This window comes from Scomber scombrus, chromosome 5 (genome assembly GCF_963691925.1).
Source record: "Scomber scombrus chromosome 5, fScoSco1.1, whole genome shotgun sequence".
In the NCBI taxonomy this organism is placed as follows: Eukaryota; Metazoa; Chordata; class Actinopteri; order Scombriformes; family Scombridae; genus Scomber; species Scomber scombrus.
The window spans coordinates 12,664,917-12,680,007 of record NC_084974.1 but is presented as its reverse complement, the minus strand read 5'-3'; the positions used below and the strand labels follow the sequence as shown (position 1 = coordinate 12,680,007).

The following is a 15,091-nucleotide window of genomic DNA, read 5'->3' as shown; positions in this document are numbered from 1 at the left end:
CGCATCATTCTGCTTTCATCCAGCTTATCCCGCGTCACCTCGTAAGAATGCAATCTATCCACCAACTTGGAAGTGGAACAGTGCGATAATTTGATACTGATAAAAATCTGGTGTCATGGCTGTGAAGGACATAATGATGGGTTTTGTTTTCAAAGTGGAAATTTATATGGGACCACAGCCGAAGAACAGAATCTACCTGTCAATCCCAGTAAATGCTGACTCTCTAGAGACCTCCCAGAGTCTTTGAAGATGAAGTTATCATAGAGATTTTCCTTCACGTTACAGAAATTATTCTTTTCCATGGCCAGCCTCTGGGCTTCTTGCAATTACCCTTTACCCTTTGTGTGTTTGTGGTTCGATGGTTTGTGATGATTGTACAGCAAACCCAGTATTTAGCTGAACACAAGACTCAAGATGTGTCATTTTTCTGTGACATGCTGGTCAGTTTTACAACTCAGACGACAGTTTTAAAGGGATTTCTGAGATGTAATTGTAAAACATGACCTTTTTGTAAATAAACATTTGTTATCAGACCACTTGTCTGGTTAAATATGAGTTTAAACAAAGAATATGCTGAGAAACAGACCCCCAAAATTTGCTGGACATTCCAGAGCTCCTGCTACTAAGTCTGCTCTCTGTGCGTCTGCCGTCAGTTACAGTGGATCCCTGCCATGGAATTCTTAGCTCTCTTAAATTAAACCCTTCACCGGGCCCAGCTGGTTCACAAAGTAGAGAAAAAGGAGAGAGGGGGAGAAAAAGGGAGGAGAAAGAGAGAAGCGAGCAAATCCATCTTTCACTTCTCACGTTTGGCTTCCTCTGGCCCCTGCTATTAACACCTCATGTCTGGTTGGCGCAACCCCTTTGACACCGATTGGAAAGGGGAAAGAGAAAAGAGAAAAGGATGGAGGAACAGGGAGAACAAGAGTAAGAGACTGAGGGCCGAAGACAATGTTATGATTAATGTCTCTTGTATTCCTGTGGTTCTGAAATAGATGATTACCTTACCTAACCCCAGTGGAGAATGAGCAAGACGTTTCAATTGTGAGATTGAAACCAGATATTCCTGTTCACACTGGCTCATATCCATCACTTGTGCTGGACTTGAGTTTGAGAACATGACTGGTGACTGAAAGAACTAGCCATGCTGTCTGGCCAGTTTTACTCCAATGTCAGTCTTCAGTTTTAATACCATTGCACATGACATGGTACAGCAGGAGGTAATAAATATGGCAGCCTGTCCTTCGTCACATTTTCATCTCTCTCTCTGAAAACAAGACTCCCTCTTTGTCAGAGAGGGTCTAGACATGCTTTTACATGCATACCCTAACTGAGGTCATTCACAAACCAGCAACCACAAATGAATCACCGCTGTTGGGCGCTGCTCAATTCGTCACTGCATCACCATCGCAAATTTCACCTCGACAACCTGCTGGTGCACTTGTCACTGCGCAGCTGTGAAAGCTAGTGGTCTTTTCTGAATGGAAACTGGCGATTAAACAATGTTTCTGTCAATTTTTTTTTGGAAATCTAAATGGAGGGAAACTATGATGCATTTCAGTCTTGCATCACTTACCTTCCAACTTCCTTGGCCCCCAATTCTCCCTCCTGTGTAGTATTGGGTTTCTGTCCCTTCCATCTTGTGTTCAGAGCGTTGACCTTTCGTTGGGTTCCTCTGACCATGGTCCAAAGGCATTCAGGATTTTAAGTGGTCTCTTGGGCTTCCCCCTATGCCTTGAGGGTCACTGAGAAAAATAGCCGCTACATTGGTGTACAGAAATCCTTCAGCTTGTCAGCAATCAGCTAAGTGCTGGGAGTAGCACCAAAGAAAAGTGATGATTTGATATCAGGGTCATGGTGCAGACTTTCCATGTGTGTGGTTCATGACAACAAACAACACTGGTGTAGACTTCCAATAATGTGTGAGCTAAGACAGGTCTATTTATGTGAGCTGACGTGCTGTAGTAATGGTTGTCCAACAAAAGCATGCTTGTTTGGGCTGACAAGATGTTGTAAATATGGTTAAACAGAGAGCTATTGTACAAGAGCTCAAACCTCCATCTCCCAAATACTGTATACAATCAGTAAAGAAATGCCAAACCAGCAACGGTCCAGATTTTGTTAGCGTGTCCTCTCACTGTGAACCTAAAAGAACACAACCTCCAGGGTAGTATTTTTTACTTGAGAGCATTTTATTTTCCCAATGTCTAGTGATGTCAGAACCACAAAAAATGAAGTTTCTGTTCTATTCATTCTTGTCTAAACTTTGTGTCTGCCCAAGGCCTGCACTCATGGTCACACACACAGACACACAAAGTTCACAGGCTAACTTCTGCGCATCTGCATCTTGTCTCCTGGTCTCAAATCAGAGAGTTGAGCTCAACGTGGCAGGTGCTGGTTGACCCTGAGCTCAACTGCCAGAGCCAGGTTGGGTCATGCACATGTGAGCACAGGTGGGCCAGATGATGGATTCACAAGCTAAAAGTCTCCACAGTGCTGCCTGTTTTCACTCTCTCTTCATGTTTCTCTCTCATTGACATGCATAATCTCTCAGTTGCGCACGCTGTACTGTATATTTCAAATACTCATCGATAAACACAAACCCCTCCAGAGAAACTAATCATCTCAGGGGAAGACCAGACCTCCAGAGTTTAAATTAAAGAAACATTTTACGTTAGACTTATGGACTCAAAGCATCAACAATGTCCCAAATATCTTGTAACTACTTTTGTTTCAGTTTCCTATGAGCTCCTTCTGTGCCATGTAGAGTTCACTGATAAAAGGAGACAAATGAGACAAGTTCATTGTGTCAACCCAAAATACAATGGAAAGGGAAAGCCCTGTATTAGTTTGATTTATATAAGAATTGATTACTGTTGTTATTACTTCGAGGTGTGTCTGGGGATGGAGCAATGGAGGAGACTCACACTGAATTTTGAAGGAGATGGATTATCACAAGGCTGCTTAGCTTAGCGTCTGGGCTCGCATTGCATGCTCAGTGTGTGTGCCAAGCTCTTGGCAAGGCCAGTGCCCACATTTGTTTTGACTAGGTCATGAAACTCCACACTTCCATCTTTCTGTCTGTCTCTCTCCCAGCACATTCCTTGTGCTTGTCAGTATCATTACCTGAACCCTGCACATTTCTGGACAGACTCCAAGCTCTCACCCTCCGCTTCAGTCTGACTCTCTCTCTCTCTCTTCCCCTTGTCCAGCTTGTTTCCCATGCTTAGTTGTTATCACCCTAGATTTTTTTGGCTTACAAGTATTGATGAAAACAAGTTCCTCGGTGGACTAATTTGTTGGCAGCATTTGAATTTGTTCTTGTTTCAAAAACAGTCATTACTCCAACATGTTTATCTCTGATTGGGGAGCTTGTTCAACTGAAAACTTCTTTAAAAGTAGCACTGACCTTCAAATTCTTAATCACAAGGTCTTGTATATGAGACCAAGAACATCACTCTGACTGTATCTGGAGATACTTAGTGTCAACTTAATGAATCTTGCTGTCAGTAATAGTGAACCTTCACTTATTTTTTTCATATACTGTTTTTATTTTTATTTTACTTGAATTATGGCATGTTTTATGTTTTCAGTTTCCTTCCAAAGGTAAACAATGTTAGGCAAACTAATTCTAACAGCTCCTATTGACAGTTTTCTACAGTGTTCGGGAAGTGCAAAACAACATTACAAAGTGTGAAACACTTTTACAAAGCTTGAGACAAATTTACATTTTGGAACACATTTTGACATATCATAAAACAAAATTACATGAGCAAAACACTTTTACCAAGGACAAAACAAATTTACATTTTAGAAAACAAATTGACAAGATGCGAAAAATGTTTTCCAAAATGTAAATTTGTCTCAAGCTTTGTCAAAGTGCTTCACACTTTGTAATGTTGTTTTGCACTTCCTGGCCACTGTAGTTTTCCTAATGTAATGAATGATCTTTAAGTAGCAGTTGGTTCCTATATCTTCTTTGCTTTTTAGTAGATACTTTGTTATCTTTAGCCTTCTGATTAAAGCTGTGTCCAATTTTCAGTCACCCAATGACACATTTAAATATGCAGACTTCAAGATTTATGGCTAGAGTAAATCACAAGTTAAGTTGAATATTCTTTGAAAGTCATCCTGAACCTTGTCAGTACAAAAGACTCCCTCTCCCCATTAGATACTAATCTTAAGGGTCTGTAACTCTTTTAATCCATGAGCAGGTGGTAAACAGTTTACTCAATGACATTCCCTTCTTTCCACACTTTTTCCATTTCCTTATCTTCTCAGTTTTTGTTCTTGTCAGCAAGCAGATATCCAAGCTGGGATATGGCTTTATTCATGCGTCAAGTCAAGCCAAATGCTTTTGCCGCTCATAGATTAGTTTGCAGCCTCAGAAAGATCAGACTGCTCCCCCCAGTGTTTAGAATACAACATAACCAGATGGATGACCCTTTCTGATTTTATGTCTATCATGTTTCTTAGTAAGTGGGTTCAGCTCTTTCCCCTGCTCCCAAGGTACAGACCTTGGCTCTTGAAACATAAATGTGAGTGTTCTCAATCAAAGTTAATTAGGCACACATGATATGTATACATATTTTGTATGCGTTGTTTTCCAAAATGTACAGTATGAAGTCTTGCAGGTCCTTGAAAATGTTTTGATGTAAGACTGTGTAATTGATTTCTTTCTTCTTTAGGTTATGGAAATCTAGGAGTTGGTGGTCTTGGAGGTGGGGGCCTTGGAGGAGGTGAGTACTTGAAACCTGGGACTGAAACTGGAATTGGTAGTTTGTATAAATGTAACACTAAGTTGATATTTGGTTTGAATGTTTGACTTTCAGTGTAATATCCAAATAACTAAAACACACACTTCACACACTAACAATGTCAAATGTTTTTGAAAGTTTACACTACACTATAAGCCAACACTCACTCACCTTTACCCCTTTGTTTCATTTAGGTGGTTATGGAGGATATGGCGGAGCTGGAGGCTTCTACCCAGGGGTTGGACAAAAGGCTGCCAAAAGAGGTACAACAGATGCTTAATGACAAAATCTCTTAATGTTTGATAAATCAATCACACCAGCACACAGCAGAACACAGACAACTGATGTTAGTTCAATGCATTTTGTGGAGATGAACATGTGCTTTAGCTATTTACTGTAGATTTAAGTCCTGGCATCTTTTTGTTAATGGATGCTTCCACTGGACATAATTATGTGCTCCACTGCATCTCAGACAGTGGTGCGCTTTTTCCTTGAATTCAGACCAAGCATTTCTTCAAAAACTATCAGTGCATAAAGCCAAGTAACTTTAATAGAAGCTGGGGATAATCAAACACGATGACAGTATGGAATATTGTGTCTGCACGACACATTAGCTTATTCTGAGTTGTTTGTTGTGTTGCTTTCCATTCTAAGGCACAGTCAATATATCTACAAATCCAGGTCCCTAAATTCAGCTCTAAAATTTCCATTTGGGATTGTGAACATAGTTTTAGGTTAAGAATTTAGCTCTTCACCTATTGTCTGTATGTTAAGTGCAAACTCCAGTGCTTGAAAATTTAAATATGAAGCATCAGTTTATCAATATAGAAGGGTTAGTGTTAGGGTTAGGGTTAAACATTAACTCACGCTTTGGTGGTTGCCTGCTAAGGGATGAGTTCCTGCCTTGTTTCAGAAGAGATTATTAGTCTCAATTAGACAAATATTCAGCTTTGGTTCCAGCATTGTCTCAGGTTGAAAACAGTTTTTTCTGATAAATAAAGTTACACAGAGAATCTTGGTGTCTTAATCACAGGTGCTGGAGGCCCTCTGCTACCACAAGGAGGTAAGCTGATTTTTGGCCTGATGACTACTGCATGAACTTTAAGTGTGCTCAACAATGATACATCTGCATGTATGTATTTTAGAAGAAAGCCAAAATGAATGTTTCACATTAATGATAACTCAGGAATAACAGAGTTTGGCACAGAAATGTACATTTTTATTATGTACCTGTAAACTTTAGACAGTTTGAACTTCAGTGGAGCCGGCGTGACCTCAAAGTCTGTGCTTGTATATGCGCATGATTTGCTTTAAATTAGGCAGGCTGATTAAACATGGACTCAGGAGGGCCCAATCATGAGTAGGACTGCACTATGGCAAAGAGCCTTCTCTTAAGTATTGGTTGGCAGTAACAAAACTTTAGTCCCTTGAATCAGTCTGTGCTCTTTTCATGACACTCAAAATAACATGTCATTCCTCTGAAAGAGCACAGATAAAACAAAACATTTCTTTGCCAAACTTTTCCTCACTGAACCTCCCAGGCCACATACTTACAGACAGTGCGCAACGTCTGTCCGGCAAAGTATGGGGAATTTAAGATTAAAAAGTGAAAATAAAAAGGTTTGAACAAATAAACGATTGTGTTTTATCCTGCTGCCAAGCTGCTTTACAAGTGAAGCTGACAGCTCATTTCCTGCACGAGGGGATAGCCAAAGAAATGAGGCATTTGATGAGGCAAGGCAAATGCCATGCATACTGGCTGCGTCCACTGATTAGATTAAAACTCAGCCATGTTGCGTTTGATCATGTGGTGATGACAGACTAAATGGGCCCGATTAGGTGCTCCCAATACTAGTGGTCAGTCTGGCCCCCTGCTGAAGAGGCCAAACCTGGCACAAACCTGTTCATTATGGCTTTATCACAGGGCCCTCTAGTGGCCATGGGATGGACAACAATCATATCCCACAATACAAGGTTTCCATAAGTGATGATCACAGATGTATAAGTATAAGCTTTAAACCTTGAACTGTTTTCATATAGTTTATATTTATATAGGAATACTTTGCTTTGGAACAGGGGCAGGAGCAGGACCTGGAGGAGCAGGAACTGGAGCCGCACTGCCAGCTGGAGGCAAGACGCACACACATACACCTATCACATTACCCTGCTTATTTTCTCATCTTTTAATCTTATTTCGCTCTGTTTTCTATGAATAGTGAAAGTGACGTTTTCTTCAGTTTTTCTCCAATTTTTGTCTTGGATGACCCACTAATATTTCATCTTTTTTTTCAGTCCCTGTTATTCCTCAGACAGGCCTTCCAGGAGGAGCTGGTGTTGGAGCGGGAAAGAAAGCTTCCAAAGTTCCAGGTTTTTTATCAATTTGGTTTTGTTTTTTTTGTTTTTTTAAATATACTAAATAATAATGTTTTACAAATTTAGAGTCTGTAGTGTTATGTTGGCCATGCTTATGTGAGAATAATAATAATAGTAACTTTATTTATATAGCACCTTTATAGATGTGATACAATAAATTAAATAGTACAATAATAATATCAGTTAAGAAAGAAGTGAATCTTAAGAAGAGATTTAAAAGGTGACTCTTAAGTTGGCCTGCCTGAGCATTTTTTAACAGTACCTCGAAGACCTCGATTACTCAACTAATTTTAGTAATAATTTTAAAGAAAACAGTCCTGAAAGAAAAGTAAAGACACTTCTGTAACATGTCTGCAACACCAGTCTGTCTTTGCTGCCTCCTGCTTCATCGTGACAGTTTTTGTCATAGGTCCAGATCACTTTCACATATTTAAGTATGGAATAAAAAGTACAGTACTGTCCTTTCATTTGTTGTGGCAGGTGTTGGTGTACCAGGACTTTACCAAGGTGGAATGGTACCAGGGAAAGGTGTGTCACTTCCACTGATTAATCTCAGGCACTATATTGGCACTTGCTATTGTCTTTTATTATGTGAAATGGCACTGGTTTTGCAAATAAGCACTTTACAAGGATTTAATGTGGCTGTTCTCTGATTGGTTATGGCTCCCTCAGGGTTTGGTGGACGCGGAGTTCTGCCGGGAGTAGCCACTGGCACCGACCTGAATCAGAAATCAAGTAAGGTGTAGCATTTTAGTCAGGAGTGTTGGCTGGTTTTGAGTTTCTGTCATTGGCATTGAATAACACTTGCATTTTTATTTTTTTTTAGCACTATTTCTATTGCCTGTTAAAGTAATAAAGACACTGGGAACACAGCAGCTACAGGCAAAATAATATAAAATACAATAACACAATACACACATCTGGTTCACAATACTGGTGATCTGTGATACCAAATACTGCAGCCAAAATGTCGACAGGAAACGAATAGGACAAAAACTCACAATTACATTTGAAAAGAGTGTCTCCAGTAACTTGATTAGACCATTTCCAGAACGTCTGAGCCAGCAGTACTGGAACAATCCCACAGCTCTCATGTGAAGGATCTATATTTAGGAATATCTAATTCATCTTATATTTAGATCAATTTAAGCGATGTTACACCTTGAACCGTAAGAAGTAATGTCTGGGAATCCCTCCCAGTGCTCCTCTGAGATCTCCTTGCCTAGGTCCTCCTGTCTGACTTGTCTATATGCTGCACAGTTCTTATAAAACAGTTAAATACTATTTGCTAAGACAGTCTTACAGAAACATCAGTTCCACAGAATTAAGTTTGCTTAATAAGACACCTGCATATACTTAAAAACTGAATCTCCTTCTGTATGAGATTAGATTAAATTAAGTCAGGAAGAGATCCAGATTCAACAATCTGCTGTTCACCTGAATCACAACACATTTGAAAAGAGTATATTTGGTTTTCAGCCTAGTGTCCTATTAGCTTAAATACTTGCTGGGGATTTGAATTTGGCTGTGCTCAGGACTTTTGGGAAAAAAAGGATTTTCATCATGTTTTATCCAAGCAGCTGTCCTCTTCAATGCTCTAGCTTATTGTGTGTTTTTCTTAGAGTTAGATTTCTAGTACTTGCATTCAGACATTGATCTTCCTTCATCTGTGCATCTGATTGCATGATGTGAATTCTCTTATGCAGTTGGAGGTGGAGGCCAGGGAGGTGTAGGACCAGGTAGGCTTTTTTATGATTATTACTGCATTTAAAATAAATGTATTTGTAATTTTGTCTGTATTATTAGTATTAGTTAGTCAGGATTGACATTATTTTTGTCTCTGAACAGGAGGCCGTGGGTACGGTGGACAGACAGGAGTTTTTCACGGATACCCCCTCAAATCACCCAAAGTTCCAGGTGAGATCTGAATCTAGATAGAAACTGCGGTTTACAGGTTGTTGCATTCGTCCATCCACCGATTTACTCATAGCGAGTATTTGAACCTTGTTGGTGTTGCAGTTCTTTTTCTACTTTTTTGTCCATTTACTCATCTTATGGCCTGATAACCAGTAGGCACTTCTTTGGGCGCCACCCTAAGGTTTTCCATGGTGGGTCTATCACAGGTGGTTTCTGCAGAGATCTGTCTTTGGGGACCCAGAAAGGTTTTTTTTTCTTTTTTTTCTCCATTTTTTCTCCAACCCTACAGTAGAGGAGACAAACGCTGCTACTAAACTTTACATGATTCAGCAAACTTGCCAACTCAGAGGGTGCTCCAAAAATTTCATAACTGAAAGGATGACAGGTTTTACGAAACTGAATCTTCACAGAGAAGGTTATCAAAAAGAAGATTGTATTTTTCACACTTTTATATCATTGCACTTACACAATCACAGTTATATCATCACGGAATTGGCAGTTCTGCCTTTAATGTACTGTCTTAGATTATTTTCTGACATTTGTGCTTATATTTCAAGTTAAATAGAGATAATCTAAAGAATCTGGTATATCGCATATTTGCTGATGACAGTTACTATCTAAATGTGGCATGTTAATCTCTTGGATATTTGTGAATAAAGACACTGATAAGACACTGCAGAGAGGACACAAATGATTAGCAAGCAAAAGAATCAATCATTGAATATGTGAGCGTCTTTCTAAATGACACTATTTTGTGAAAAATTATAAAAACTAAAATTTTGAAGCCAAGGCTGCCAAATGACAGCCCAGAATACAGGAATGTATGAAAGGTCAAAAATGTAGTTATAAAGGAGTAGTTTCAAAGGGGGCATTTCTGTCCCTAAGGACCCCAGAGGGAGTTTTTTGAAAATCTGTCACTGCACAAAAAAAAAATAATGCACCAAAATCAATGTAGTTGCTAATAATTGATATATCCCAGACTGTAATAATCCCCCACAAAAAAGTTGGTTAAAAAATTATATTAATTTAAAATATTTTTTATGGCAGTCCTTTTACGCAGACATTTTTGTTCCTAAGGAACTCTAAGGAACACTTTTTTAAGTGAGGCACAAGGGTTAAGTGCCTCATCATCTTATCAAGAGGTGTTTTTTCTCTTCAGGTGCCTATGGAGCAAAACCTGGAGGTGGCAAACTTCCCTATGGTAAAAATAAGTTTTCACATTTTTGAAAAGATTTTATATTATCATAGAAATACAAGAGCTAATAATGATGTGTCACGTTACACATTCAGGTTATGGGGGCTTTGGTGCTGGAGCAGCTGGACTTCCAGGAAAAGGTGGCCCTGGTTATCCTGTTGGAACTGGTGTGTGTGTGATTTTTTAAATAAATATACTGTTAATTGATGTGAAAGGTAGAAAATACTACAAAATCTCTCTCATGTTGTTTTTCTTTTCTGCAGGAGTGGGTCCCGGTGGCCTCTCTCCTGCTCAAGCTAAAGCAGCCAAATATGGTAGACCAAAGCATTCATTAACCAAGACAATACTTTCCTATCATTAAAACATTATGTAAGTTATGTAAGATTGGTTCACTTTTGTATCTGACTGAAATATGTGCTCTATGCTCAGGTTTGGGCGGTCTTGGAGGCGCGGGAGGTGTTGGGGGCACTGGTGGAGCATTTCCAGGGCAGGTGCCAGGAGGTATAATATAAAGACATACAAACAAGGCTAAATATCAAAAGCCATGCTAGTGCCCTCATGACTGAGAAACCCTTCACACCAGAACATAGACCTGTTCACTGGTGGAAAATATTGAGACAACTTTGTTAATCTTAGATCATTACTACTATCAATGCATCAAGTACAATTTCCACTGATGTTATTAAATTTTTCTGGATCTTTACATATTTTCCAGCAGGCTATGGGGCTGGATCCAAGGCTGCTAAATATGGTGAGAACATATTTTTCCATATCATGAAAGCATTTTTACAATCACATTCTCAAACATCTTAGTTACCTTCATCCTAAAAGAAAATTATATCGTAAGTACCTCAAACATCTCCATTTACATTGACACATTTTACCTGTTTGTTCCACTGGTATCTCGTGGACATTAGGAGTACCAGGAGGAGTACCAGGAGGAGTACCAGGAGGTGTACCAGGTGGAGTACCAGGAGGAGTACCAGGAGGAGTACCAGGAGGTGTACCAGGTGGAGTGCCAGGAGGTGGATATTCAGCAGCAGCCAAAGCAGCTAAATATGGTATGATGCATGAATTACACCATCCAGCACTTTATGACTTAAAATTGTTAGCTTACTCGGTCATGTGCACTCAAGGACAAGGAGCAGCAGGAGGACTAGGAGGACTGGGAGGACTGGGAGGAGCAGGAGGACAGGGAGGACTGGGAGGAGCAGGAGGATACCCAGCCGCTGCAAAAGCTGCTAAATATGGTATGGACATTTTTGTCAACTAAAAAAATTCCATTAAAATCAGAAGCATGATTTTTTTCTGCTGCACTAAGCTGTGTGGTGCAAAAGAGATTCTGATCCCAATTACATCAATTGAACAATTGTGTCTTTACAGGAGTAGGAGGACTGGGAGGTACAGGACTGGGAGGAACAGGACTGGGAGGAGCAGGAGGATATCCAGCCGCTGCAAAAGCTGCTAAATATGGTAGAGTAATAATGAATACTATTCATGACTTCTGATGTAGTTGACCTGGTTGGATTTTGATTCCTCTTAGTGTGACGCAGATTACCAAAGGCCAGGAAAGAAGCCTGAGAGAGGAAGAGACTGGATACAGAGGAGAGGAGGTCCAATGCAATAGTCTGGTTTTTGTTTTGTCTATTTAAAGCTTTGACAATACGAAAGCACTTTTGCAACTCAACAGTGTTGACAGTACTCAGACCTGGCCTCTTGGTACTCACTATTACAAGTTTAATAGAGTCTGCTTGATAACAGTTTCAGATGCAAAGTAAGTGAAATAAAGTGCTGTTCCATACATCTGTTTGTGATCTAATGTGCACTTAAAAATTTGAGGGCTCAAAAAGTCTGGTCAGGTGAAAAAGACCATAAAGTACCCCAATTGCCAGCACACTCTCCCCCAGATTTACTAAACTAGACCATATCATCAGCTTTACCTGGAAATAATTCCGCAGGAGCAGCAGGACAACTAGGGGCAGGAGGACTGGGAGGAGCCGGTGGAGGATACCCAGCTGCTGCTGCTGCTGCAGCTAAAGCTGCCAAATACGGTATCTATTTACAATCAAAATTCAAAATTGATAGAAAAAACTTGCTAACCAAATAAATTGTCTCTCAAGTGGCATTTTAAGTGAATGTGCAGCATTATTACATGACTATTTTTTCATAAAAGGTCAAGGTGGTGGTGCAGGGGTATTTCCAGGTGGTGCTGGAGGTGGAGTTCCTGCAAGAGTCCCATTTTTCCCAGGATATGGATGTAAGCAATCCTTGAGACAGATATTTTACTTCTTTGGAAAAGTTACAAGATCATTTTTTAATCTAACATCTGTTGGGCATGTTGTGTTGCAGCTTTGGCAGCTGGAGCAAAACCTCCTAAATATGGTGAGACTGTGATCTTATCTTATCCTTTACAGTTCATGTCATAGAGTGTGACTAGACTAATATAATATATACAGTACCAGTTAAAACTTTGAACACACTGTTTCACTGAAGTGAATCAAACCTTTGATGGTACTGTGTGTGCAACAACATTTTTGCCTTAAATGCCTAAATTGATACATTTTCTGTGTAAGTGAAGATGGTGTTTACTCAATCCTCAACAGGAGTCCCAGGAGCAGGCCTAGGAGGAGGGGGAGTCCCAGGAGGAGCAGGACAGGTTCCAACAGGGGGCGCTGGTAAGTTGTAAAGATCAGTGTAGGAAGAAGATTTTGTACAATGAAAATGTTTCTATTGTTTCTTTTATGATGATTATATATGATCTGAAGGATTCTCAGTCACAAACATTTTGGTGCTTTCTGAAAGGTTATGGAGCTGGTGCTGGAGTCAAACCCCCGAAGTATGGTAAGATATTTTCTTTAAGATGTTTTTTAGATTGATTTTGCGTCATTTTTTTCTTATATGATGCAACCTGCTTTATTCCCTTAATTAGGAGTTCCAGGAGGAGCAGGAGCAGGATTAGGAGCAGGAGGTGCAGGATTAGTACCCGGTCAAGTACCAGGAGCTGGACAATACCCAGGAGCTGGACAATACCCTGCTGCTGCTGCAAAAGCTGCAAAATACGGTACATTAAATAAGCCCTCAAACACACAGATCCTGCAGACATTTTCTTGTGTATATACATCTATTTTTCACCTACCTTTTCTCACTCAATGTTATGTTTTTATTATGACCATAAAATAATGATGTAACCCATGTTACTGCCTTATTTAGGAGTTCCAGGAGGAGCAGGAGCAGGGCTAGGAACAGGAGGTGCAGGATTAGTACCCGGTCAAGTACCAGGAGCTGGACAATACCCAGGAGCTGGACAATACCCTGCTGCTGCAAAAGCTGCAAAATACGGTACAGTCAATAAGCCCTCAAACACACAGATCCTGCAGACATTTACTTGTGTATATACTGTACATCTATTTTTCACTAACCTTTTCTTACTCAATGTTATGTTTTTATTATGACTGTAAACTAATGATGTAACGATTGTAACTGCCTTATTTAGGAGTTCCAGGAGGAGCAGGAGCAGGGCTAAGAACAGGAGGTGCAGGATTAGTACCCGGTCAAGTACCAGGAGCTGGACAATACCCAGGAACTGGACAATACCCAGGAGCTGGACAATACCCTGCTGCTGCAAAAGCTGCAAAATACGGTACAGTCAATAAGCCCTCAAACACACAGATCCTGCAGACATTTACTTGTGTATATACTGTACATCTATTTTTCACTAACCTTTTCTTACTCAATGTTATGTTTTTATTATGACTGTAAACTAATGATGTAACGATTGTAACTGCCTTATTTAGGAGTTCCAGGAGGAGCAGGAGCAGGGCTAGGAACAGGAGGTGCAGGATTAGTACCCGGTCAAGTACCAGGAACTGGACAATACCCAGGAGCTGGACAATACCCTGCTGCTGCAAAAGCTGCAAAATACGGTACATTAAATAAGCCCTCAAACACACAGATCCTGCAGACATTTTCTTGTGTATATACATCTATTTTTCACCTACCTTTTCTTACTCAATGTTAAGGTTTTATTATGACCATAAACTAATGATGTAACCCATTTTACTGCCTTATTTAGGAGTTCCAGGAGGAGCACGAGCAGGGCTAAGAACAGGAGGTGCAGGATTAGTACCCGGTCAAGTACCAGGAACTGGACAATACCCAGGAGCTGGACAATACCCTGCTGCTGCTGCAAAAGCTGCAAAATACGGTACATTAAATAAGCCCTCAAACACACAGATCCTGCAGACATTTTCTTGTGTATATACATCTATTTTTCACCTACCTTTTCTCACTCAATGTTATGTTTTTATTATGACCATAAACTAATGATGTAACGATTGTTACTGCCTTATTTAGGAGTTCCAGGAGGAGCAGGAGCAGGGCTAGGAACAGGAGGCTTCGGAGGGGCAGGAAGAGTACCTGGCGGTGGACAATACCCAGGAGCTGGACAATACCCTGCTGCTGCAAAAGCTGCTAAATACGGTACATTAAATAAGCCCTTAAACATTTAGATCCTGCAGACATTTTCTTGTGTATATAAATCTATTTTTCACCTACCTTTTCTCACTCAATGTTATGTTTTTATTATGACCATAAACTCAATGTTTTTATTATGACTGTAAACTAATGATGCAACCCATGTTACTGACTTATTTAGGAGTTCCAGGAGGAGCTGGAGCAGGGTTAGGAACAGGAGTCTTCGGAGGGGCAAGAGGAGCAGGTTCGGTACCAGGAGGTGGACAATACTCCCCTGCTGCAAAAGCTGCTAAATACGGTACAATAAAAATAAGCACACAAACACACCAATACTCAACATCCCGACACATGTGTCTAAATATTCAGACATTTGCTTGTT

At 40.1% G+C, this 15,091-nt stretch overlaps 1 protein-coding gene across 1 annotated transcript in view; it reads left to right on the top strand.

The window, feature by feature from the left end:
• elna (elastin a) overlaps positions 1-15,091 on the top strand; it is a 37,218-nt gene that overhangs the window by 20,356 nt on the left and 1,771 nt on the right. The window contains exons 6-34 of the mRNA XM_062419385.1: positions 4,686-4,736; positions 4,949-5,017; positions 5,788-5,817; positions 6,831-6,884; positions 7,047-7,121; positions 7,608-7,655; positions 7,800-7,862; positions 8,834-8,866; positions 8,976-9,044; positions 10,204-10,245; positions 10,335-10,406; positions 10,503-10,553; positions 10,669-10,740; positions 10,955-10,990; positions 11,157-11,300; positions 11,376-11,489; positions 11,623-11,712; positions 12,198-12,290; positions 12,413-12,496; positions 12,589-12,621; positions 12,843-12,914; positions 13,042-13,080; positions 13,169-13,300; positions 13,450-13,578; positions 13,733-13,879; positions 14,034-14,162; positions 14,312-14,443; positions 14,593-14,718; positions 14,894-15,010. Coding sequence (XP_062275369.1) covers positions 4,686-4,736; positions 4,949-5,017; positions 5,788-5,817; positions 6,831-6,884; positions 7,047-7,121; positions 7,608-7,655; positions 7,800-7,862; positions 8,834-8,866; positions 8,976-9,044; positions 10,204-10,245; positions 10,335-10,406; positions 10,503-10,553; positions 10,669-10,740; positions 10,955-10,990; positions 11,157-11,300; positions 11,376-11,489; positions 11,623-11,712; positions 12,198-12,290; positions 12,413-12,496; positions 12,589-12,621; positions 12,843-12,914; positions 13,042-13,080; positions 13,169-13,300; positions 13,450-13,578; positions 13,733-13,879; positions 14,034-14,162; positions 14,312-14,443; positions 14,593-14,718; positions 14,894-15,010 — 2,346 coding nt within the window. The remainder of the gene's footprint in view (positions 1-4,685; positions 4,737-4,948; positions 5,018-5,787; positions 5,818-6,830; positions 6,885-7,046; positions 7,122-7,607; positions 7,656-7,799; positions 7,863-8,833; positions 8,867-8,975; positions 9,045-10,203; positions 10,246-10,334; positions 10,407-10,502; positions 10,554-10,668; positions 10,741-10,954; positions 10,991-11,156; positions 11,301-11,375; positions 11,490-11,622; positions 11,713-12,197; positions 12,291-12,412; positions 12,497-12,588; positions 12,622-12,842; positions 12,915-13,041; positions 13,081-13,168; positions 13,301-13,449; positions 13,579-13,732; positions 13,880-14,033; positions 14,163-14,311; positions 14,444-14,592; positions 14,719-14,893; positions 15,011-15,091) is intronic.